Source organism: Agelaius phoeniceus, chromosome 1 (genome assembly GCF_051311805.1).
Source record: "Agelaius phoeniceus isolate bAgePho1 chromosome 1, bAgePho1.hap1, whole genome shotgun sequence".
NCBI classification, from domain to species: Eukaryota; Metazoa; Chordata; class Aves; order Passeriformes; family Icteridae; genus Agelaius; species Agelaius phoeniceus.
Window position 1 is genome coordinate 68,033,140 of NC_135265.1, and position 25,968 is coordinate 68,059,107.

General features: G+C 38.7%; 1 protein-coding gene across 1 annotated transcript; it reads left to right on the plus strand.

The window, feature by feature from the left end:
* Nucleotides 1-6,740: 6,740 nt before the first annotated feature.
* On the plus strand, nucleotides 6,741-16,478 carry BLOC1S5 (biogenesis of lysosomal organelles complex 1 subunit 5). The gene is made up of 5 exons (XM_054627661.2): nucleotides 6,741-6,962; nucleotides 8,175-8,257; nucleotides 10,322-10,451; nucleotides 12,112-12,170; nucleotides 14,395-16,478. The coding sequence occupies exons 1-5, from the start codon at nucleotides 6,848-6,850 to the stop codon at nucleotides 14,572-14,574; spliced, it is 567 nt and encodes a 188-aa protein (XP_054483636.1). The 5' UTR covers nucleotides 6,741-6,847; the 3' UTR covers nucleotides 14,575-16,478.
* Nucleotides 16,479-25,968: the final 9,490 nt, after the last annotated feature.

The following is a 25,968-nucleotide window of genomic DNA, read 5'->3' on the forward strand; positions in this document are numbered from 1 at the left end:
GGAGAAACTTTAGGGGATAGAGGGTTAAAAGCAAAGAAGGATGAATTGAGACTTTGCCTTTAGAGAGATGATTGGGAAAAACCAGATGGTATTGATTTTTGTCTCCTCTCCCCCTTTCTATCTAATGCCTTTTGATCAAGGACAAATAAATCTGTAAGAAAACTTCTGAAAAATCACACAATTCTATTTGAGTTGGTCTGAGACTGTATGAGGTACATATACTACAACTATGCTTCATAATTTTAAAAGAGATGTATAGTGGGAGCTCTCAAATTAACATTGATGGTCTATGTAAAGGGTTTGCATGGGTAAATGTTCAGCTGCTTTTAAAATTACTTCCTCTTTCTGTAATATTTTATTATACTTTCACTGAACATTAGTAAAAGAGACTTTGCTCCCTTGCAACCCCTTTCTCCGTTCTTATAACTCCAGTTGCTGAAGGGCACTGTGATGTTTTACTTTTGTTGCTTTGCATTTTGATGATGATGATGACCACAGTGATGTGTGGAATTTATTTTCACAGCATTTCATGAACAGCACCACTTTCATTTGTTAATGTATCTCATCATTGCAGTATTATTATTTTGCATAATTGTTCTAATTTATTCAAGGGGCCTGACATGTTATGGTCTTATAAGTATGTGCCCCTGGGACTTGAGTGTGTTGCCATATGGTGAGATAGTGCTGCATGACAACCTTTCAGCAACAGAAGAATTCAACAGTGAAATAAATATGATAATTGTAAGTGTTCAGTGAAATCCTGCACTTAGCACTTTGTCTTTTTCCCCTTGATGCCAAGATGACTGCTTGTAGACCAACCAGGTTGAAACAGCTGTTCAAGTATAGCATGAGATATGTTAGAAATGTGCTGATAATTTTTAGTTGTCTTTGTGTGTGTAGCTTCACTTTTAAGTTAGGGTTCAGTTTGACTTCTGAAGTCTCTAGGGGTGTTTCTTGCTCTAAGACTTGTAACTGGGCAAGAGTAATTTATAGAAAAGTCCAGGTTTAATACAGGATTAGGAAAGACTGAGCAGGAATGAGAATTTTGGAAAGATTACACTGAGCAAACAAAAAATAGTTCCAGTTTAGGCCTGGGGACTAAGAAGATGTGACCATTCAAATGGAACCAAAGTGAAGGCTTTTGAGCAGCAAAACTAAAGAAATAATTTATGATAGCTTAAATGTGTAACATGCTTTCTGTCCTGTTCCTGGTCATGAGTGCTTTACCTTTCAGGCTGGTATCCCAGTGTTTCACACAGAAAATGAGTTAGAAGATATCACTTCTGGTTCACACTTGAAAGAGTCCAATCCAGGCACTTTTGTTACCTTTATTCCGCCCACTCACAGTAAGTACTTTCTGTGAATAGGTTTGTATCTATTGAATTTCCCAAGATTCTTTGTGTAGAAAGTGTAACTTTTACCAATGAAATCTCCTAGCAAACACCTTAGCTGTTTGCCTGCAAGAGCTGATATTTTCACATATTTTTAATCTTTTCCATCTTGTATTCCTTCTCTATGGTCTATCCAGCCCTCTTCAAAACATTTGTAAATTAAAGTAGACCTTCTCTCAAGAATTTCGTGCTACTGGCTGAATCTTTGGAAGCACATAGGCCTCGAAATGGGGACTGATTTTTAAGGTGAGGTGCACCTTAGACTTCCCAATAGGTGCTACAGCTTTGGAATATCTGGATAAGATAATTCTATAACTTCACTTTGTTTCACTCTCACAGGCATACACACACATTAATTTCAATTATAGCTGATGGAAGATTAATCTGGACCCTTCAATGTGGGTGTGGATCCTGGGTTACTTGCAGGGAGCTGAGACACTTTAAGTAAGGTTTAATGTAGATGTACTTTGCAATGCAAATAAGACATTATTTTATATTCATTATTTTATGTGAAAATGTGTCTTAGAAGTGGCTTTGTCTGTGAAATACACCCTAATAACATTACAGATGAAAGCAGTAGAACTTAGCTATCTTTTATTTTCTGCTTGGTTAAAAAAACAATAGATGATCAAAACACAGATGTTGATTTGGAAGAGGACAAAGTACTTAAAAAGTGATTAGCTGAGAGAGATGAAAATAAAAGAATAGATAGAACTGTAAAATCATTATTAAAAAATCCAGTGTAAGCTCTTCTATTCAGAAGTCAGGGTTCACATTCTTTCTGATCTGCTAGCATCTTGTTTGCATCTCTGCAGGTGATTTATGGTTTGTCTGCTATATGAATGTTGAAGTTGGGAATAGATTTTTCAAGTAGATTTGCTTGGTATGGCCACAAATTGATTTTACAATTGTATGTATATACAGAACCTAGTATGTAATTTTTTTCTATCTTTTTGTTTTTTTTTTTTTTTTTTGGCTAGAAAGAGAGATCAGTAGGCCTATTTGATTTTTTCCCCTTTTGGTTTTTAATATTATCACCTCTTTTAATCTTTGGTGCGTTTCACAGTCTTTAACTTCAAAGTGTAATTGCAGTGATGCAGCTGCTTAATGGATTGCTACATTTAATATTTTCCCCCTAAGAGCAGTATTTCTTCTTTGCATCTATAATTGGATCATGCTACTGCTGTCCCTGATGCAGATGCCAGGTTTCATATTCACCATACACCTGAGCACATGCTTACTCACTTGCTAATCTTAATTTTTTTTTTCTATTTATTTATCAAAATTGACTTTGATTACACACATTTTCTTTGTGCTGGAATTGTATTGCAAAGGAAATTAAAGGGGAAATGCCACCATGCACCTCTTGCTTTGCAGAGTTTTCAGATTCAGACTGGGCCTTTGTATCCCACTGCTTCATGTCTTGAATGTGAGATGTATCATACCTCAGAGCCCAGCTCCGGGCAACATAAACATATCACAGATTTGGAAAGGGGGATCGATTTTGTAGCAAGCATTACTTGTTGCTGCTCTGTGCACGTTCCTGCAGGCGTGGCCTTTATTTTCCACGCTGGTAGTGACTACAGCCAGCGTGGCTGCCACAGAACACCACACATCCCATCTCTCACTCTGCAGGCAGGCAGGAGGTGATTAATTTTTTCATTGTTGCTGCATCTGAAGGATTCCCCTTTCCCCTCCCACACTACCTTGGCCCCTTTAGGAAGATTTTCATCCATTAAACTTTCCCTTCTCTGTTGGAAGAACTAAATCTCTTTCAGCATTTTCAGGCTGGTGATCTAATTTGACAGCTCGTAGGTGATGTCTATTCCTCTTCAAAGAGGCAGGTGGCCCCAGGCTAGCCAGCTGCATTGTGGATTCTGCAGATTTGGCTTGCTGTTCCTGCTGGGTGTCATCTGTCTTCTCAGTCTTGCGCTGGATAATTTTTGTCCTCCCCAGCATCATCTGCCTGAGCAGTTTCTGCCTGGCAGGCCTGTCTGTCCAGGTTGAGCATCAAACGCAGGGGCCGCCCGGCTAATGTGACAAGGCACTGCTCCAAAGAGCGCAGCCCGGGGCCTGCTTTGGCCAGCATCGGCATCGCAGCCCGCAAACTTCCAGCCATCACCATCATGGTCTTGCTCTCCCATCACGGGTGCAGCCCATGGACTTATTCTGCTGGCACAAAGTATGTCCCCCGCCTCGCCCTCTTAAGGGCCGTCGCTCCGATTCCTCCCATCTGGGCAGATGTCTGCCTCAACAGGTTTGGGTTTTCCTGCCTGTTGCCGGCATTTGACTAGGACACCGCCACTTGGATGAAATAATCCTTTCGTGGATTATCATCGCCAGACAGCCTGTGGGGGAAATGACAGGACTCGGCACATTCAGCTGAAGATTCTGCAATTCAGAGTGCTGCTAATGCTAATGGGAAGTGGCAGGGTGATCCCTAAAAGAGAAAGCGGGTTCCATTGCACGGCAAAAATGACAGAGGTTGTTTAGCCTATCTTCCAAAAAAATACATGATGACTACATATGTTGATTTTCATGCTGCAAGCCATAACTATTTCCATATTTTTGTGACTTGATGGCTACTTTCTACAAACTGACAGGTTAGGGGCTCCACAAGTATTGTCTTTTTATAGCCATCACCTCTTTAAGTCCTCCTTAATTTCTTTAAAATATGTTTTGAAAATAAGCTCGACTGGGCTATGAGAGTAAGCAGGGGAACAAAAAACAAAACCAGGCATAAATACAACAAATAGCATATTCTTTAAAAAAAAAGGCAAAAAGAAAAAAAAAAGCAAAAAATAATATTATTCAAACAAAGGAGGAATGGTTTCAGAACAGTTGTCCTAGAAACCAATGGAACTATCTGTCACAGGATTTGCCCTTGTTGCAGTCCCATAATTCTGAACCTGACATTAGTCATGATGTAAAAACTCTTTCCTAGAAATGCAGTAGTTACAATGCTGCTTAACTACAGGATTTCCTTAACAAATAAAAAGCTGGAGCATAGGGTTTAGAGGGGCAAATAACTTGTCTGAGAGGCTATGAAAGAATGGCAGCTAAGCTGGAATGGGTAAAATTAAGATCCGACCAATTCTAGCCTAAACTAGTAGTGATGATTAAGCCAGCTGGAATATCCTGCAGATATTATTAATATATGAGCATGACTAGCATTTACTGGTGATTGTCAAATGCTTACATGTTTTGGATTCAAGTGAAAAATACTAATTTACAGGTTGCAATAGCTGGTCACTTTTAGGAAATAAATAATGTACAAATTAACTATTTTTGAAGTAATTCTTATATTTACTAATTGCCTAATTAATGTAGTACTTACAGACTATGTAACAGTGAAGGAGTGAAAAACTATTTACATTATATACTTATCCTAAATTTAATAATAATGTTAGTTGAAGTATTGAACTTACTTCCCAACGTAAGAAGTCATTTTATTATTTAGACAGGTTCCAGCTATATTTGGCCTGATTTTGGGGGAGATTGTTACAACAAAACCAATTAACTCATTTTTAAGCCTGAGTTTAGAAGATTATAGACATTGTCAAAAAACCCCATATAGTAATTTCCATGAGCAGTTTCCAAGCTTTTATGATGTGGCACAGGATTTAATAATAGAATCATTTTGTGTCAATTCTGATAGCTTTTAAAAAGTCTCCCTTTTCCTGAGCCACAAAATTGCTCCCATTTATAAAAGCTATGCAGAGTAGAACATGGGCAGAACTAATTTCTAACAAAGAATACATACTAGTCCTGTTTTCTGCTAATAAACTAGTAATTGTTCCAGCTAAACTGGCACCTTTCTGGTATTCCAGGTAGGAAGGAAGCCTTCGGGACACTGAAGGCTGCAGTAGCTGTAGCAGAATTTGTGGTCTAATTTATTCTTTATTGACCATACAATGATACTGAGAAGTGTGGTATGTATTGCAGATTAAAAAAAAATGTGTAAAAGAAGAAACAAACGTAGATGCAGTGGCCTAAATAGAATCAACCTGTTCTAGAAATTATTGAGTTTATTGAGTAGCAGGAAGAAAAATGTCACAAACAGAAGTTAATATACCGTAATTTATAAGTGGCCAAGAAGGAGGGGAAGTATATTGAAAATATCCTAATGGTCTCACAGAATCACAGGATGGGTCGGGTTGGAAGGGACCACGGTGGCTCATCTGGTCCAACCTCCCCACTCAGGGTCATCCCAGAGCACTTGGTACACCATTGCATCCAGAAGGTATTAAAGTATCTCCAGGGAGGGAGACTCCACAACCTCTCTGGACAATCTGTTCTAGTGCTCAGTCACCTGCACAGTAAAAAACTTCTTCCTCATATTCAGGTGGAATTTCCTGTGCATCAGTTTCTGCCCATTGCCTCTTGTCCTATTGCTTGGCAATAGGCACCAAGAAGAGCCTGGCTCCATCCTCTTGTTACCCTCCCTTCAGATACTGATAGACATTGCTAAGGTTCCCTCTCAGGTGTTTCTTCTCAGGGCTGAACAAGTCCAGTTCCCTCAGCCTTTCATTGTAAAAAATGCTCCAGTCCCCTAATCAGTTTTGTGGCTCTCCACTGAAGAGCTACAAGTCTTTCTCATACTGAGAGTGTCTCTTGTACTCTGAAAATATTTTAAAAGAAATGTACAGGGATTTTACATCATTTTTTGCTTTTTTTAATAGTTGTAAAAAGAGTCTGCTGCTCTTTTCTATTTGTTCATTTGTTTTTTGTTTATTTGTAGCCCATGTGTCCAGCAGTTGTTATTCACGTTTGCTGCACCTAGAAGCAAACAGGGCTAATGTATGTCTCGTACTATAATTACTGGATCAGAGAATCAATTAGATTGGAAAAAACCTCTGAGATCATCGAATTCTACCTATGACATGCTACCACCATGCCAACTGGACCAAGCGCCACTGGCGTCCAATCTTTCCTCAAACACCTCCAGGAATGGTGACTCTACCACCTCCCGGGGCAGCCCATTGCAGTGTCTAATCACCCTTTCTGTGGGGAAATTCCTCCTGATGTCCAACCTGAACATCCCCAGACACACCCTGAGGCCATGTCCTCCTGTCCTGTCACTGATTACCCGGGAGAAGCGACTGACTCCACCTGGTTACACCCTCCTTTCTGGCGTTTGTGGAGAGCGGTAAGGTCTCTCCTGAGCCTCCTCTGCCTCACGCTAACACCCGCAGCTCTCTCAAGCCCTCCTCAGGCCATGCCCTCCAGCCCCTCTCCGGACCCGTGCGCGTCTCTTCCCCCACAGGAGCCGCCCCCGGGCCCGCAGGTTCGGGAGCGCTCGGAGCTCCTTGGGGGCGGTTCCGCCGCCGCGGCCGGCGCGCCGCGATGAGCTCACGGCGCGGCAGCGGGCTCGGCGGAAGCGCTGCGGCAAGGGACGCAGGCCGGGCCAGGGCCGGGGCGGCCCGGGCTGCGCTGCCCGGGGGCCGCCGAGAGCCATGAGCGGGGCCGGCCCCGCGTCCCCCGGCCGCGGCAGCGCGGCGGCCCCGCCGCCCGCCGACAGGAGACGGGACTCTCCGGCCGCCGGGTCCCCGATCCAGCCCATCATCAAGGGTAAGGAGGGAGCGGTGCGGGCCCGCGGAGGCGCCGAGCCCGCTGTGTAACCCCGCGGCAGCCGCGGAGAGACAGCCCAGGGCCCCGGGAGCGGCCGCAGTGTGCCGGGACCCCCCAGGACCGGTCCCGCTCTCTCCGGGATTCCAGCGCCCGCCAGCCCTCCGAGGTGCGGGGCGTGTGCTGGGGTTTAAAGCTCGACACCTGGCAGGCTTAGCTGGCTCTCGTCTCTCCGAACTGGAAACCTGGGTGTCTCTGTGGGTTTTTTTCGGGGAGACGAGTCGGCCACCGAGGCTCTTGCCACGGGCATGGAGTTTCCTGGGAAGTTCTTACTTTTGGTCTTGTTCACCCAAGTTTTGTCGTGGTTAATCCGCGCTCTGAACCGTTCATACTCAGCCCATGCGTTATTTACTGCAGTCATGATTCTCCCGAATTTCTAAATTATCGTTCTGCACCGTTTTGAACGTGCTGGGATTCAGGGTGTTGAACAAACACAGGTGGATACAATAGAGCCACAAGGCAGGTCCATCAGATAGGACGGGAGGACACATCCTTTAGATGGCAGTGCCATCTTAAAGTCTTTTTTTGGGACTACATTGTATATTTCTTGAAACAGTATTTGCTATGCTCTCAGAGTGCTTTTCAATTTAGCAGGCTTTTTCTTTGTAACAGGCGAGCCTGTTTCTTCACATATATTTAAATAGTAAATACTCTTTTCTAAGACTCAATTTCAAGTCTGGCCCTAGAATACAAGAAAATGCTGACAATTTTCCTTTGTAGTGAGGATTCCTCCTGTCTCTTGCTGCAGAAGACTCCCACACTGAGTCTGTGGATCTCTGTTAAGCTGCAGTGTTTAGCTCTGGTCTTTTACCAGTAGTAAAAATCAGATATGGAAGCTGTACTGAGGAGAAAGGGAATTGAGACAAAGGGTGCTGAGCTGCAGAGGAGAGCATTCACCTTCCAGAAAGGTGTCTTTGGCATCTGGAATAGTGAAAGGTGTCTTTGGAATCTGGTTTGTTGTGTTTTATCTAAGCTGGCAGTTTGCTGGATACATAGGTTACCCTGAAAATTCTGTTCTGGTGCTCTATTGGTTTTGTATGTTCTTGGTGAACAATAGTCTTTCCTCACACTGAGGTACAGTGTGCTGCATGTGTTGTGTTGCCTGGTGTGAGAGTGAGAGAAAAACTAAAATTCTGTCTTTCATTAATCTTCTAGATGTTGGGGAAGTCTATTCAAGACTGCTGGATCACCGACCAGTAATTCAGGGAGAAATACGTTACTTTGTTAAAGAATTTGAAGTAAGTATTTGTATCTTATTGGATGCTGGCAGGGTCTGAAACTTTGAACAGCTTTAGCATCTTTTTAGATATCATAGTAGATACATAGCTTTCTTCAAAAAGGCTTGACATGGATTTTTTTTCCAAAAATAACAAACCTGTAGTATATGTCTGCATCTTTAGCAAACAAGGCAGTAATTTAGGTATTTTTCTTTTAAAACTTTTGAAAAGAACATATGCTTTTTTGGTTGTTGTTTGTTTTTTTTTTTTTCCTGCAGAAGACTGTCAATAATATTCATGTTAGGGAATAATATAGTCCTAACATCTTAGAGAAATCCGGTTGGTTCATGGAAAGTATTGTTGGCCAGTGTGGATTTACATCTCTTTGAGAAGCTACTTTATGCCTCTGCTGGGTTCAATTAGCATAGTTATATATATATATATATATTTTTTTTTTTTTTTTTCATTACACAAGAGAAACTTATGCTGCTGGAAGAGAAGAGGAACACTTTGTGCAAAGCAATAAAATCATTAAAAATTGATTACCTGTTTTGCCTGGAAAGTATAATTTGGTTTCCACAAGATGGCAGCAAAAGTTTAGAAAATTGGAATCTTCTGCCAGCAAAAGGCTGTTTCTCTATAGATTTTCTTTCTTACAGAATGTGGAATTTAAAAATGTAACTGAAAATGCAGCTACACCTCAAAATTCCAGTATGCAGACCTGATTTGAAGACATTAAAGTGTCCTTCCCCCTCACCCCCCACAACCTAGATTGTAGCTTATATTTCAAGCAGGTCTATTTTGTCTCTGCTGGTTTAGCAAAATGTGGATATGAAATAAACTCTCATCAGGTCTTTATCATATGGACTTGAGAGTCAGAAGTTATTTCTTTTCTCTGCTTTCCCTAACTAAGCTATAGGATACAGTAAGTAGTTTTAAATGTCATTCCATAGGAAGGAAAATATTAAACTCATGGACAAAATTAGAACTTGTATATATAGATTGATAATTCATGTATTTGTCTCGTTTCACCTGAAGTCTTGTTCTGTTTCTTAGACAAACTTAATATAATAAAACTTCTTAACTCTTAGATCTTTTTTTTTTAATTTAGTTACTGCTTTATACTTTTATGGGGGGAAAATAGCAAAGTAGAGGATTATTTAAATTTTTGCAATCTAGAATTTCTTTTAAGTGGGGTTAGGACCACTGGCACCCAAAAATTCCACTTGTTTCTAACTTTGAGATACGTGTTTATTTTTTCAATGATTGGCACCTAGTGTGCAAGGAATGGAGATTTGCATTCAGGAAATCTGGAGCCTGTATAATTAAGGACTTTTGCTTGCTTGTGCTCTGTTTCCAAAGTTTTAAAACAGACGTGGTGATCCCTGTCCCACTTCATGTGATAGGGTATTTTTTGTTTATGTAGAGTTTTTATCTAAAGTAAAATGCTGATGAAATTCAGAGTGGGAATAGTGCCGTGGCTTCAGAAAAATAGATTATTTTGTAAATTTAGACAATAAAACAAGATCTAGCTGTACTTGTAATTAATCATGATGAGTAGTGATCTAGAAGAGCTGTGTTATATTATTTTTTAGTCAATTTCATTGCTTTATTTCAGTTAAAACAATATCACTTGCGTTGTTTTCACCTCCTGCCATACTAAATATGAAAGGTCAGACATCAAGCAAGCAGAATCACTACTATGTTATTTCTCAGTAACCAACTGAGTTATAAAAATGAAATGCTTTCAAGCTCTGTTGCTCTCTGTTGTTTTAGAGATCTGTAAATTAGCTATACAAAACAGGACATTTTTCCCCACAGTGTATAAATAGTTGATACTGTCTTTTCTCACAAGGGCCAGAGGAGTCATTCAGAGGATTTTTTGTATTTTAATGTGAAGAATTGGAGCATTGCTGTCTTTTTTTGGCAATTTTATCTTTGTCGTTAAATAAGTAGAGTAACACTTCCATAGACAATGGTCTAGTCTTTGAGATAAAGCTATTAGTTTATCAACTGGGAAACCATCTCTAATTTGTGAAGTGGAATTCCTTGCTAGCCACTCACTTTCTTTCATTTTTGTGGCAGGAAAAACGTGGCCTCCGAGAGCTGCGAGTACTTGAAAATCTCAAAAATACGATCTTTGATGCAAATGAACGTGTTCTTCCAAAGTGTGAGCAGGCAATGCAGGACAATTTGAGTGAAACCTTCAAGAGATGTAAGCAGTTTGCTTCTTATTGCTCTTGATGCATCATTTTGAGGAGTAATTTAAGTAGTTTGGATTCAAAATATAATCTGTTAAAAATTGCCACTCTTGTGTAATTTTCTATTCTTTATGTGCTTTGTTCTCACTTCTGTGCAACTTTGAAAAGGAAACAACAGGGACGTTTTGTGATACTTGGTAGTCCAGCTAATCAGCTCTTGTTAAGATTACATTAGAGTTTTTTGTTGGTTTAAGTAGAAGCTATTTCAGCTCATTCTTTTCCTGTTCACTTGGAAACAGTGTTCTACATTGACTAAAGCCATGGACAAAAGTTTCAGTTTCCTGGTTTGCTGCAACCATGCTGTGATGAGAACTTTAAGTTTCTTAATTTTCCCACAGGAGTGCATAATACTGTCTCCCTTAAATCCTTTAAAATAAAACTTTCTGCTGTATAGCTATGAAATTTATTATTATTATTATTATTACTATTATTCAGTCACAAATTGGGGAGTAATAGTAATTGCATGCTAATTTTAGTTTCATCCTTATTAATATATTTCTTTACTGCTCAGATTTTAGAATAATGTTTGAAATTTATACTAGTTTTTAAATGTGCTTTTTTTTCCCTTACTCGTTTAGCAGGATGGCTTTTTCAAAAGAGAGATTCTTCTCTTAGAGATTCTAAGAGAGTGTGGGTACACAGCTTTAGCTGCCAAATTGATGCAGTTGAAACATGCCACTGTGGATTTTGTTACAATTTGTGTGGCATGTTGTATAAGCATTTAATTTCCTATAAGCATATAATTTCCTGTATAAGCATTTAATTTCCTATTTATATGGCATCTGGCATATGCAGAATAACAAATGGTAAATGGTACTTTCCACACCAAAAGGATTGCAGGAAAACATTGAAACTTAAAATTTAGTCATGCAGACAAGGCATCCTAATACCATCTAACTGGGGTGAACCTTCAATGCTACTCCCTACATCTTCAGTAATGGAATCTCAGAATGGTTGAAGTGGGAAGGGACCTCTGGAGCAGCAGCAGCTTGAGCCAGTTGTCCAGGACTGCATCCAGTTGCTGCTTGGGAAATTAGTGTATTTAATTCTTGTGTTGGGGGGAGGGGAAGTGCATAGGAATGCAGTTCCTATTTCCATTGACAAGTTTTCCCAGGCTTAGTCTCAGGGAGAAAAGAGATGGACTCATAAAGATGTTAAAGAGCATAAAGATGTTGTACCTGTGGAGTCTATACACAGCTGATGGGGAAAAAAAATTAAAAAACCCCTCAACTAACTCAAGAGTTAGAGTTTGATCAACTGTTTCTACTTGCTGACTTGAGAGTAGTTTTTGATGTCTTCTGAGGTGCTGAGTAGTGCACTCGCGCTCATCAGCAACACTAAGAGTGTGGGCAGAAGAGGACCTCACTGCCTTCCTGCTTTTGGCTTCTAGAACACACAAAGGTTGAACTCTGCAATAAGCCTGCTTACTTTTATAAGTGTTAAAGTTGTAAGTGTGAAGCATTTTCTGCAAGTACAGGTGACTCTTGGCACAGTTAAGTGACACAGTGGAATATAATCTTCACCTTGCAACAGCCTTGCATCTTCTAAATCCCTTTCAGGCAAGTTTCTTTGATTTCCAACAGCAGACTGATCTACTGCATTTTCTTGTTTCAGTGCAAGCTGCCAATGCTATGATCCATAGACTCCAAGAGAGGGAGTGTGAAGCGAGAAAGGTAAAGGATAGATGGATGGATTTTTATTTTGTGATCTAAGAGTTTTGTGCTTCACAGCAAGTTTGTCTGCCTTCAGCATGGCAAAACTTAAAAACATTTTTCTGTACCTTATATACTGGCAGTAAACCTTCACTTTGGGTGATTTCTGCACTTATAAAATGCTTACTGCAAAGTTAATGATCTAGCTAACTCTTTCTACAATCTCCTGATATATGGAAACTATTTTTTTATTTCCTTTGCTTTATTTTTCCTCCTAGCTCAGACTATAACATTTGTCACATACAGGGAAAGCTTAAATATAAAAAAAAGCTTATTTTCTGTGGAACAAAAAACATCTACTAACCTACCAGAATGGAAATGTAAATCTTTCCTAGTTAGCTGAGAACATTGACCATATTATATATATTGCTTGTTGAAAAGGAAGTGTTTTTTTTCACTTGTGGATGGGTTATTTAATGAAGAGGTATATTATAGGAACATGCGAATCATTGGAACCTTTTCAGTTGGCTACACACTTTGCTTATTTGAAATACATGTGCTCTGAATCTAAAACCTGGAAAATTATACATTAAATTAGTTTCATGTATTCCCAGTCCTACTTCTTTATTGTATTCCTATGTTATCTCTTTACTTGCAAAATGCTGTTGATTATAATTTAGTTCAGGAAAAACCAAAGACATTTCCATGGCTATCAAGCAAAACAGGCTGTGCATTCATGGATGTAAGCTGATAGTCATGTTTTTCTTTCCTTTTTTGCAACTGATGAAGATGGGCAGTCCAGTTGCAATTGAGCACTGGTACTGGGCAAACAGCACATGTCTGAGCACTGACAGAGTTTGCTTGTGTCTGACACTAGAGTAGATACTCATAGAGAGGGAGGAAATTCTTACAGTTCTGCTACTGTTTGTTTGAAGTAAAACTTTAATAAGAAATTTTTAACTTAGAAAATGAACAGTCTTAGTAAGAATGGTGACTGTTCTTTTTTAAAAATATTAGCTGGATGTTTCCACTTTTTTTTTTCTTTTAATATGTAGGGAAAGAGTAGTTATAAGTATCCAGGATTAATAGCATTTCTTAAAGTTTGCATAGTACAACTTGCTGGCTTGAAACTTTCCAAATGGGAGTAGTAACTTGTAGGTAGCTTTTTTAAAAATACAGGTAAAAGTTGTCATTGTAATGCAGCCACTTGAGGAGAAATACCTTTTTCTTACTTTTCTGAAATTAAGTGTTCTGAAAAAATAATGAGATTTTGGCAGAAAGCATTGCTAGGTTTGGGTAGGTGATGTGTAATTGTGTCAAAAAGTTTCAAATGTTTCAAAAGTTCAATGTTTCAAGACCTGTTGAATACAAAGTAGTGTACCTGTCAAACTGTTAGTGTACACTTGTGTATCTTGTCAGGAGATGTTACTGTATTGGGTGCAAACAAAATGGATCTTGACACAATGTTGTTAAGGTGTATCAAAAGCTGCACTGAAAAAAGTCATTTATTTAGCCCCTGCTGTGTGATCTTGAAGAACAGCAGAGATATAAAAATACATAAATGGGTTCCCAGTGCCTTTAGTTGACAAAAATGCCACACATAAGAAACAGTTATTGCTGATACACTTAAAAGGAGAGAGAAAAAGAAGGATTAATACTCTGTTTTGCTGGGACATGGAGCAAATGGAAGAACAACTGCCTGGGTTTATTTTGGCTTCTGCACTTGTAATATAAGGGGGCCAGACTGTCAATACAGCTCCCAAGCAATCCACAGAATTACACTGTGTTTTGTCATGTGCATTGGATGTGTCTGTGATCTCTTTTTCTAGATATCTAGACTTTTTTTTTTCAAGATAAGATACTGAATGGAATTAAACTTAGCAGAAGCCAAGCAGTAGGAAAATATGAGGGGAAAAATAGCTTATTTATAAAGGAAGATATTAATCACAGTGAGAGCTAGCTGGCTAAAGCAGGAACACTAGCTGCCAGTTTCAAAACATTTACTATCTCTGTTATAATATTTTATATAAATAGCTCATTGCTAATACAATCACCTTGATAGTATTGCAGACATTTTACCACTTGTTTTGGATTTGCTATACAAAAATAAATGTTTTCTTTTTAGTTTCTCCTTTCTATACGACTTCGTGCTAGTTTCCAGATAGTTTAACATTGTGTAGCTCTCATTAACCTCCGTTTTACTATGGAAATGATGGTTAAAAGCTTCCTATTTTCCTCCTGTCAGCTTCAGGCAGACAAGATGATGGCTCGTGAGGAGAAGTGCATTGCTCACTGGGAGGAGTTCATGAGAGAGCAGCAGAACAAACGTGCAGAGGTGGACGAAGAGCACAGAAAGGCTATGGAGCGCCTCAAAGAGCAGTATTCTGAGATGGAGAAGGAACTGGCCAAATACGCTTCTTTTTAACACCTTTTTCAATAATGCTGGATTTGTGCCATGCTCAGTTGCTTCTGACTTGAATTGAGGTTCTTTTGGAAAGCTGAAGCTGATAGAAAAAAGGAGGATTTCCTCTACAGTCTTGGTACGGGAAGAAAAGTTTTGTATACTTTCAACTTAAGTGCCTATCTATGCTTTTTTGGTTCAGGGCAGGTGGAATGCCAGTATTTCTTTGTTTGTTGGAAGCTGGAGCTGAAAATTGTGTGACTACATCAAGCTCAGGGAGTTGCCAACTGGAGTTCTCTCCCATCGGCAGAGTATTGTATCATTTGGGAAAACAGAGACTAATGTAATATCAGCTATCCTGGTGTGCAGCCACAGCCCTTTCCCAAAAAGTAGGTTAATAGATTCCAGCCATAGTTAGCTGAGAATTCACTGGGAAAACTCTATATTCTGCTTGTAGATTTCAAGAAAATAAACTTGTCTTATGGAATATTTTACTTTGAAGATTAACCAGTGAAAGAGCTCAACAGAGTTTTAAATCCAATTGTAATTTAAACTTTTGGGTTGAATGTTCAGTATTATGAAGGAGACTTGCAATTTGAATGGTTTCTGTTAACAAAAAAATTGTAAGGTAAGCTTGGTCAACGATTCCTTTTTTCTCCCTGTAAATGTCTCAGGCATCTCTTTTACTGGTCTAAGCAAAGCCAAAACAAGCTAAAAAAGTGATCATGAGAAGCATATCAGTCTTTGTATTAGCTTTGTAGCTAGTACAGTTTTACCTTAAATATTTGGCATGCTGTTGGTTTACTTAGGATAAGCTTGTCAGAACTTTATGAAGCAATTGAGGGAAGATTTTTGTTTCTTTATCAGCATAACAAATGAGCAGATTAGTGGTTAAATGCCTGTAGTACTGATCTTCTTTCTTACCAACTTTTACAGCATATGTGAAATACTCTCCTGCACTGCTTTCCTTTATCCCAAACTTGCAGTTACCATCAGTGTAACTGAAGAAGTTAACTCAATCAGTTCATTAACCAAGGAAAATGAGACGTAGTACCTTAATGAAATTTGCTGCAAGCTAACCGTTAGTGCAGGAAATATCTTTCCATAATTTAGCTGGTGTCCAATGTAGAATGGAAACAGGTAAAAATAAACAGAATTTACACTTTACCTGTATTGCAGCAGTAATACACCAACAAGGGTTGCTTGTGTAGGTTTATGGCTTGGTTTCAAGGCTCCATTCCTGGCAGCATGTTGATAGTGTGATTAAAGTTGGTAGAGGAGTATTTGAGATTTCTTTCAATAACACTGAATTCCTGCCAAGCTGTTCTGCCTGCTACCGTGGGCCCAACAGCTTCATCAATCATCATTGTGTATCTGGACTGAAAAGAGGATTTGCCAACACTGGGGCACACTGGAATGTTGTTAATTCTCTGTTCTGAATGGAAAAAACATAGATGTCTCAAAAGGATCCCACACATAAAAAATAGGTAAGCCTCTTTTTTGAACAACTCCTATCTGAATAGAGAGTGACTTCTGTAATATTTCTCAGCTTGTGAACCCGTGGTGAATGTTGTAACTAAGCTCAGACTTCTCATTTAAAAAGAAAAAAATTAGTTCTTGCCTGTCTTTAGAACTGGGTGTGGAATAGTTTTGTTTGGAGCACAGACTGGAAGTGGTTTCTCTTACCAGATTATTTGATGTATACGTGCTCAAAGCCCAAATATCTTTCTAACAAAATGCATTTAACTGCATATTGAATTAATTTTTATTTTTGCACTGATAATTTTTATTAAGATTTAGATATCTAATTAACTGTGCACTGGAGCAGTAGGTTTTAGTATTTCATCAATTTGATGGTTGATAAACAATGATGCAAGTGTTACATTTGAATATTCACTGGAAAATAAAATGGTATTTCCAAAACCTGGGATGTGTGCTCCTGATTTTTTTGAAAGCTTAATAAGTACTAGCACTGAAAATGTCTTGCTCTTTCAGGATGTTTTATGCTGAAGAATCTTTTATGCTGGAGATCATTTGAAAACACACTTCTTGAAAATCTGTCTACCTCTTGGCCAATGTTATTCATTGTGGGGACTTAATGAAAAATATCTGTTCCTGAAATAATTTCATTTAGTAACTTTCACCTTTTTTTTGCATGATGCGCTGTAGGTGCTTGGAAAAGCTTAATCATCTTTGAAGCAGCTTGTCAACATTTATAGGAAAACCTTTTTTTCTGTCCAAATGCTTAAAAAAATCTCAACCAATACCTGATGTGTCCAATACTATCTCAGTATGTCCGACTGATAAAGATTTCTGTTCTTCAGAATTTTTTTATCAAAGTGGGACTGTGGTCTGTCTGAACACAATAGTTCTCCACAGTGCAACTTTCTTTGCAAAATTCCAGACTTTGTTATTCACAGTCTCGGCTATTTGGGAGATAGAAAAATCCATGCTTTAATAGTTGGTTTTATGCCATTGGTGCATGAAGGAAGTGTTTCACCTTATACTTGCAATTTTACATCACTAAATTCCATAGCTTTAAAAATCTTGAGGATTTATTTAGTCCCTCTTAAGCCTGATAGAAGTTTGCATTGGATTCCAATGAAGGAGTTGAAAAAGGTCCTCAATATTAAGTTAACTTCCAGTGTGAAAGGTGAGTTTTGCAATCCTTTTCATACCAGACTATGTGTATAACTTCTTGTTTAACTGTTAGTGCTGCTTATTTTGTTGAAAAGTTCTTTGGAACTGAAAGTGGGGTTGGGTGTCATGTAACCACTGGAATATTTTCTTAGTCTTTCTGTTCTAACGAACACATAGCAAGAAGCTGGTGTCTTCTTTGGAACTGCTGCATGAAATCTACCCCTGCTTAGGAGCAATAACAAATTGAGGAAATGAAGGGGTATTTAAGGGTTTGGGGGTTTTTTTAACTGCCTTATGTTAACAACGAACCTAAGTACTGCTCTTGGAGTGTTTTATGTCTAAGGCCTACCGCATTGTTTTATTCCTAGGAATGAGGGAGGGTGCTGATTTGTATGTTCTTCCTCTGCTTCTTTCCATGGTGACACTAGGTAATGCATTTTAAAGAAAAGGTAGATAGTTACAACTGGAACATCACATCTTTTCTGATAATTTATGGCTTGTTAGATCTTTCCTCAAAAATTGTGGGTTTTTTTTTTTTCAGAAGCCAAACTATACAGCAGATACATGGCATAATCAGGCAGTAAATTGAATCAGTTCACTGCCGAGTTGAAAAATGCTGATTATAGTCTCAAGGGTGTGGATTCTGAGGTTGACAGAAGTTCCCCAGCAGGTGTCAGTGTAGTCTGCAGAAGGAGCACGAGGAAGCCTGGTTTATACGAGGTATGAAACAGAAATGCTTTACAATGTTCGGTTGTAACACAGTAACTTACACAGTGTTCTGTGCAAGTAAAAGACATTTGATGGACGAAGCCGCATACTTTATAATATAGAGTGACACTACTTACCAGTGGCATTTGCCCCATTAGAACAGGACACTCTTAAAGTTATTTATGTAACATGTGCTGCTGATGTGAACAATGGTGTCTGCAGTTCTTTTGCATTCTAATTAAAATGTATTATAATCTCAGACTCAAATGTTGGAAATTAAAACTTTGAAGACCTGCATTCCAACACTACTGTTGGTTTTAGTGGATCAGGTTTTCTGAAGATTTGATGCCAAAAATTAAGCTTACTGAAGGAGATTATGCCATAAAAAGGAAATGGGATCTTCTGCAAATAAAATTTTTTAACCAAATCACTATTCCACACATTTTTAAAACAGACCAGTTATTTTAATTGCTTATAATGAAATGGACTTCTCAAAGTATTAAAGATGCAGTATGCCCAGTGCTCTTGGCCAAGATTCTGATCTGTGTGTCAAGGTGCAGCAGAATTTGCAGGAAGATGGAATTGCAGCAGCTGTAGTAGGATATTACTGATTACTGCAACTTTCATAAATAGTTTAATAGTCAAAGATTGCTCAAAAAATCCAGATAATGTAGACACTTAAAAGAGAAGGCAGAAGTCAAAAGCATCAGAGTCTATTTTGGAGCAATTAACAAAGGGAGTTTTCTAGGGGTCAAAAGAAATCCTGTAAAAATACATTACTCCATATCCATTTTCCTTCCAGTTCTGCAGAGTGTACAGTTTTGCATGCAGTATCTTGGTGCTTTCATATATAAGCAATGAGCAAAGTAGGAACAAATTTACTCAAGATAATTGTGAGCATTAGAAAGAAGAAAAGCTTGCAGAAGTCCTGCTAAGGTGTAAAGCTGTAGCTTTGGAAATCTGGGCTCAGGCTTATACTTCCTAACTAGAAATCATGTCGAGCTATCCAGCTAACTTTCAGTCTGCCACCTTCTATGCTTAGTCTGGGCCAAATCAGAACATAGAGGTTCAGATTTTTATTTACTATCATTTCTTAGATGGTGAAGAAAAAGACAACCCTTTCAAGATGAGCTTTTGAGACAACTGTACTGAAGGGTGAACAATACTGTATATTAAAACTGTAATTTAAACTAAAACCTTGTATTTCCTCAGTCTTCCCCACTAATGACTCACTGGGTGGATACAAGGAGACCTGCAATTGAGTATATATATATTTTTTTATTATTATTATTATTATTACTTTTGTTTTTTATCAGACATTGCATTAAATGTGATGTAATGGAATTTAGTGGGAACCAAAGCACTATTTATGGCTTTTGCTTGGAACTCATTACCAACATTTTGAGATGGACATATTCCATAAATTTATCCAGCATTTCATGACATATGGTCCCAATATTCTTTAATCTGGAAAAAAAACCCAAACCTTTATTCTTGCTGCAGGAAATGTTGCAGGAACTGGATAAGCATTTTTACTTGTCTTTAAATTAATTGTGAAATAAATTTGCCATCTTGATTTGGAAGGCTTTTGGGGTGGTCGCTAGTCAGTGCTTTCCCAAACCAGGATATGCAAAAATGCCTCTTGCTACAACATGCTCTAGAATATGCACAGCACTTTTCAGTAGCTTTAGCCCTGGGAAATTTAGTTCAGGATTGCTTGAGGTCATAGGAAGTCCTTTATGAGTGGACACAAGTTTGTCCTTTCCAGATGTTTTTAGCCCTCATTAAATAAATTCCGGTTCCTGAAAATCCCCTCTCCAGATGGCTCTAAATATGTTCCAATATTTACTATGTCAACCAGAAACCTTCTAAGCTGAATTACATAAATAGGAAACACTGTGCATCCTTCCAATGCACTGATTTGAAAGAAAATTGAGCATAGTTTATTTACTAAACACTGAATGTTCAACATTGCAAAGTAGAATTACAGCAGTAGGCCTAGGTGGCAGCTTAGTTTCAAACGACAAATTAGCTTTTGGAATCCTAAGGAGGAGTTAACTATCAAGCTCTCAAAGTCCTAAGGATTCCATTTTTTTTAGAATAAGCAGCCTGCAATACATTGCCAGAGTGGAAAAATTTTCTGGAATCACTAGGTACTTGAAGCTAACAGGATTGTGATATTTGTGTCTTGAGCAACTCTAGGGATGCTCATTTTATCAGCCAATGTGATGAATTTGTTGTCTGGGGCACCTTGTACAGAATACAAATACTGCACAGATACCTAGTGTAGCACAGCACTTTTCTCTCATTTTGTTTAAAAATTATTGTGTACTCATGTATCCAGGACAAGTAGGCCTCACTGGCTACCATCTCTGGTTGTAAAAAGACTCAAAAACCAAAACACCAAATCTCAAAATATATACACATGTACTAAAAAATAATATATTTGGGGTGACCAGAATGCATTGTGTTTTGAAACTTTCTTGCAGCTGTGACTTACAGATGGTACAGCAAATGCAACTTCCTTTAAAACATCCACAGATAGAATATTATGTAATAAAACTGTCTTATTATTGACTTTTTTTTCTTAGCCAGATGATGAGGATAGGAAGGAAATGGACGATGCAGCCCCCTTCATCAGGTTGTTGTACAGTTTGTATTTACCACTGAGGTGGTCACCATCAGCACATGGTCACTAAATGCAAAAATCTTCCTTCAGTTTGTTTTTAGAAGATGCAAGTCCTCGAGAAATGCACGGTGGTCAACCTGGAGCATGGAAAGCCATAGCAGAGTTCCTGTATGCTGTCCCTTAATTCTTAAACCCCTCTCCCTTAGAAGGAATAGTACACCCTTTCTAGGCCCGATTTTTACTTCAATCAAAAATTAAATTGAATTGAAAAATTATGAAAATTTAACTGTGTCACTTTTTCTTTTTTTCTTTTGAAGTTTAACTCTGTTAAATTTTCACCATTATCTTTAGTCAAAATAAAGAAAGAGGCTCAAACTGAGCCCTTGTTCTTAAAAGTTTCAGTCCTCGTTATATTTTCCCTGTTGACACGTAACTGGACCAAGACCACATACCTCTGTGAGGAGGTTATCCAGCAGCCATTGTATCAGTGCTACTGTAGGTCATTGCCTCACTGTGCTCCCTTTGAAAATGCTGCCAGAAAGAGAAACTTTAGCTGAAAACTATTTCCAAATAATTTTCACACGGTAAGAAATTATTCTTCATATATGATGTGATTTCCACGTGCACCTTCCTTCTGCTTTCAAGTTCCCAGGCTGGTTTGTCCCACAGAATCCAATAAAGAAAGTGTAATTTCTCCCTAGGGTCTTTTCTGGTCATGCTTGATATCACTTAACATAATGAACTTTTTACTCTCACATCATAAAAGGTTTTGTTTGAAATTTCTCTTTTTTTTGTACTTCAACAAAAAGTGTTGCTTACATCTCTTCTAAAGAATGCTCTGAGTTATGTGAAATGTGGACATGCTGTCTGGGCCAACCCCTTATCTCTGCCAGATTCAAAAAGTCTGGTTCAGTACAGTGGCTTATACTGCAAGTTTTTATTGTGTTTTGTTTCTTTTAAAAATATGTATGTGTGTGTCTTGTTAAAAAACATTGCTGCCCCCGTCTAGGAACAATGCAACACTCACATCATTTCCTGAAAGAATAGAGTTGGAAGGCAATTATCTACTCACCAAACAGGCTAAAACAACAGTTCCTGATATTCTTCTCAAATATTTCAACTTCCCAGGAATCCGGAAAAAATAATTCCATGAGATGGTGTTGTGAATGAAGGTATGACATTTCAGTTCCCTTTGCTTGGAATCAGACATCCAGAGGTAATAAATTACCATGGGCTTGGCACTGCTGGGAGGGGGGTCTGGCTGTGGCAAATTGTTTTCCTTCAGAGCAGGAACAATGAAGTGCTTTTACATCCTCCTTTATCCAGTGACAGGCAAAGGCTTCTTTCTTAATGAGCTTTCATTAGCAGTCACATAAATTACACATAGAAGGAACAGGAACCTGATGGCCAAGTACATTTATCAAACCAAATTTATTTAGAGATAGGAAAGTACAATAAAGACATTGTTTTTCACATTTAATCTCTGTGAAGTAAAGCCAGTGACATGGTCTCAGAAATGTGCTCTTCCAGGAAAACATATGGGAAAAAATGAGTGGTGACAAAGCATTTTTACCTCTTTCAACTCAGTGTCATTTTTACCAGCATTATCTTTGTCCAGTTTCTGTCACTCAGAAGTGACTGCATCCGCTTTCTGTGTTCATTTTATGCCTCTTCTTTTTGTTTTGTTTTATTAATGATTTTAATAATAATAATTCCTTTTGCAGGTTAATCTTCAGCTTACTCATTAATTTGTGTTTGAGTAGGTCTTAGAGGGGATTGCAATTTGGACTGTACGATAGAGCTTATATTGGCATATAAAAAAATGAAACGCTGCTCCTGGGAAAACAGTTGATGCCCTTGATCTTTGACGAGCTCCTTTTACATGTTTAATAATCAAGGAAATGGAAAATACTTCTGAGGGGTGTATATTTGGATCCAAAATGAAGAATCTTAGCAAGGCGGCAGCACAGGGAACCTTGCACTATTAAATTTGTGAAGTGATAACAAGGAAACTGCAAGTCAATGCACATCAAAAATCAAGTAGTATTATACCAGAAGCCCTTAACTGAATTTACTCTCATTCTTGCATCTGGATGGAGCATGAAGAAAATATTCTTAAAAGGTGAAGGTGTCAATTCCATTTAATTAAGGGAGATATTTCTGATTTAATGAGAATATATAGATATCATAAAACCTTCCTTAGAGTTGTTTTCATTTTCTTATTTCTTTGAGAGGATTTGACAGAGTTCTACCAGCTCCCGGGCTGCGTGAGATCACTTGTAGCACGGCAGCAGAGGCTGCAGAGTCTGTCTGGACTCAGCATCTGGAAGCACATTCAGCATTTACAAGGGATCGCTTGGCCAGAAAGACCTGGACTCAGCAGAGGGCTTTGCATGTCTCCACATTGTGTTGTGTTTGTGCCAGGGAAAACAGGACAAAATCCTGCTCCTGCTGAAACCTTTAGCAAAATTCACATGAATGTCACAGCAGCTAGAATTTATCTGGGGGTTTTGTAATCAGGCATGAGTTCTTGGGCACAGAAGCAAGTAGTCCCTTTTTCAAATAATGACCCTGAACTCTGGTGAGGAAATCTGATTAATGTAATCACTATTCTCATGCCACTGAACTTTCATGCCTGTGCTATTTAGATCTTTGTCAAATGAATCTACTGTTGGAGGTTTTCAATTTATTTATTTATTTCTGTTTTATGAAATAGTGAAGATGGGATCCCATTTGCTGTATCAAGATTTAATTTGTTCACCACAACTCAAAAGTACCTTTTCCAAGCATTTAAAGTTGGAAGGCATCTCATGAGTAATGAGGTCAAAGAACTTTAGCATGTTTCATGGCTCATGCCATGTTTTATGAATAGTAGGCTGTGAAGGGTAGGTAATAAGAGTACTTTGTCTTTTAGCCAAAATGTCACAGTGGCTTTTACATGAACCAAAAAAGAATAGAGGCTAAATTTAGTTTATTGTTAAGGAGACCTTTCTTTTCCTACCTGATAGCCCTGGATGCATAAACAGGCACGTATGAAGGTGAACCTCTTATTTCCATTTTGCCTTCTCTACTCTTGCTCATAGTAAAGAGGTGATAAGCTAATAGTTTCCACAATTGTTTTGGTAGAGCCCTACAGGCTTCACCTTCTGTCCTTTTTCACATGGCCTTGTAGCTGTGACTGCCACAGGACCTGATGCTCTGCTTTCCACCAGTGCTGTCCCTTTGGCTTCACTTCAGCTCAGTGCTGAGTTGGCAGTGTAACACAAAAGGAGTAAAAGGCAGTAAATTATTTCTGCTCCTGCAAAACGGTTAGTGGCCATTAAGCCAGTAACAGATGTTTAACTGAAAGGTCAGATAATTTACAATGTGAAACATTATTTTGGTTGCCACCTTTCACAATTAGAAGTATGTACTTGACCTACCTAATACTCAAAGTGTTTGTGGCCCCATGCAGTTAGCTAAAACCTAACTGCTGAGAATCAGATCCTCACTCCATTATGGGATCATAAGGAAGAAAAAGGAGGCAAGAAAAAACAGTCCCAGAGAATTGAGTGAAGCAAACGAAGAGTCATTATGTCTTGGTATTCTATAATATCTATTCTGATATTTTGTGAAGCCCTTTGATCAGAAGAAATTGAACTGAGCAATAAACAGCTAAAGATTAGATAAGAAGACTCAAGTGTCAGCTTGCTTGGGAACAAAATATGTTTTAGAATATGTTGTCTAGAAACCTTAGACAATCTATTATATATATTTTTTTAAAAATGTGGAATTTATTAGAGAGGAGTGGAATTTATTATTTTTATTTTAATGTCTGTAGAAAACAGGATTGTCACCTTTTCTTAGTGTGCACATAATTGAGCCATGAAGGCTCCAAATTTATTTTCTATGAAATTGAAAGAGAAAGAAAAGGTCTCAAATTGTGTTTCTTTCTAACAGGTAACTTTACTGTGCATCCAAGCATAGTAGCAGGGAGAGTTGTAGGGCTTTTTTGGGGGTTTTTGTTGTGGGGGGTGGTTCCTGAATGTGCTGGTGGAATTGCTGTGTTTTGTGCTAAGTTTAATATCTTGCTCCTGGGATCTGTGTAACTTCTGTGTAACTAAGGAAAAGGAGAAAACCCAGACTGTAGAGACAGAAATACTACATAGATAAGACATAGGCAGTTATGTTATTTTTATGTATTTCTTACTATTAAATGCTACAAAGAGAGAAGGGATCAAAGCTAATGCATATTCAGAACAAAACCCATTGATTTTTTGTATTAAACGGATATTCATTTAATTTTTAGACTGGTGGTTGGGCCAGTGTTTAAGTTAATTATTAAAAATTGAAAATGGACTTTCTGGGGGCTGCTGTGTTGCCAGATGCCAGTGGCCAGATGCCCGGGCAGAGTTTCCCCAATTAGCAGGTTGCGTGCCCGTTCTGCTTGGCCAACTCCACAGTTTATGCATCCTACACGTTACCGCAGTCGAGACTCAAAACAGTAAACACCTCAGAACACCAAAAGTGCCAAAGCCACCTTATTTCTGTTGTTATTTTCTGTAATTATACCTGGGAGGACTGGAGAGTTTTAGCACATTTCTTCCCTCTCTTTTTTTTTTTCCTTTTTTATGACTTGGTTTTGCATCCCATAAACCCTTGGCAATGGGTACAACAGCTGCCTTTCGACTTTCAGGAGATGAGGTCCTCGAGGACATGCATGTTTCAGCAATGACCAGTCCCTTCTTTGACCATGCCAGGTGTTGCTGGTCTGACCAAGAGAGTGGCCATCGTTTGTTACGGCCTCCTTGAGTGGTGTGGGACTCGCCCTCAAGGGTCCCAAAGGTTCACTCCTGTGAGTTCTCTCCTCTCCTTTCTATTTTGTGCTTGGCTTCCTAGTGAGCAATGATGCCCTCTGAGCTCTAACTTCCATCTTTTGCCCACTTTTCTCCTCAAAAAGCCTATTGCACAGTTCTGGGGATTTTCTTCCTTTTTTTTTCCTCTTTCTTTAACATGAAAAGGTCAGTTTGGTTTACTTTATGGTAGAAAGTATGAGGCTCTACAGCGGAAAAGGTGGATGCAAGTTGTTTTCATAGAGTTTAATTAAGGTTAAGTGGAGTTCCCCCAAAGTTTGTGCTGGTGCTCTCTAATGTTTGATTTGGAGGAAGGCGCAAGCAGTGGGATCGTAAAATCAACACGTGCCCCAAAGAAATTACTCAGTCACATTTAGAGAGGAGGAGAAGGAAATGTGGAAGGATGTAACAAATATCAGGCAATCTGACATGATGGTGAAGCTGCTATTGCAGTGTAATGTGATTTAGAGAACAATGTTGACTATTTGTAGATACTGGATTTTAATTCACTGAAACCAGCTGGGAAAAAGACACAGCTGTGGCTGTGAAGAATTGAGAGAAAGGATCTTTCCATCATGCCACGTTGGCTGAAAAGCAAAGAGATATATG

Coding starts and splice junctions, on each gene's coding strand:
- BLOC1S5 (XM_054627661.2), top strand. CDS start 6,848: ATGAGCGGGGCCGGCCCCGCGTCCCCCGGCCGCGGCAGCGCGGCGGCC. Junction 6,963..8,174: donor GATCCAGCCCATCATCAAGG/GTAAGGAGGGAG, acceptor TTAATCTTCTAG/ATGTTGGGGAAGTCTATTCA. Junction 8,258..10,321: donor ACTTTGTTAAAGAATTTGAA/GTAAGTATTTGT, acceptor TTTTTGTGGCAG/GAAAAACGTGGCCTCCGAGA.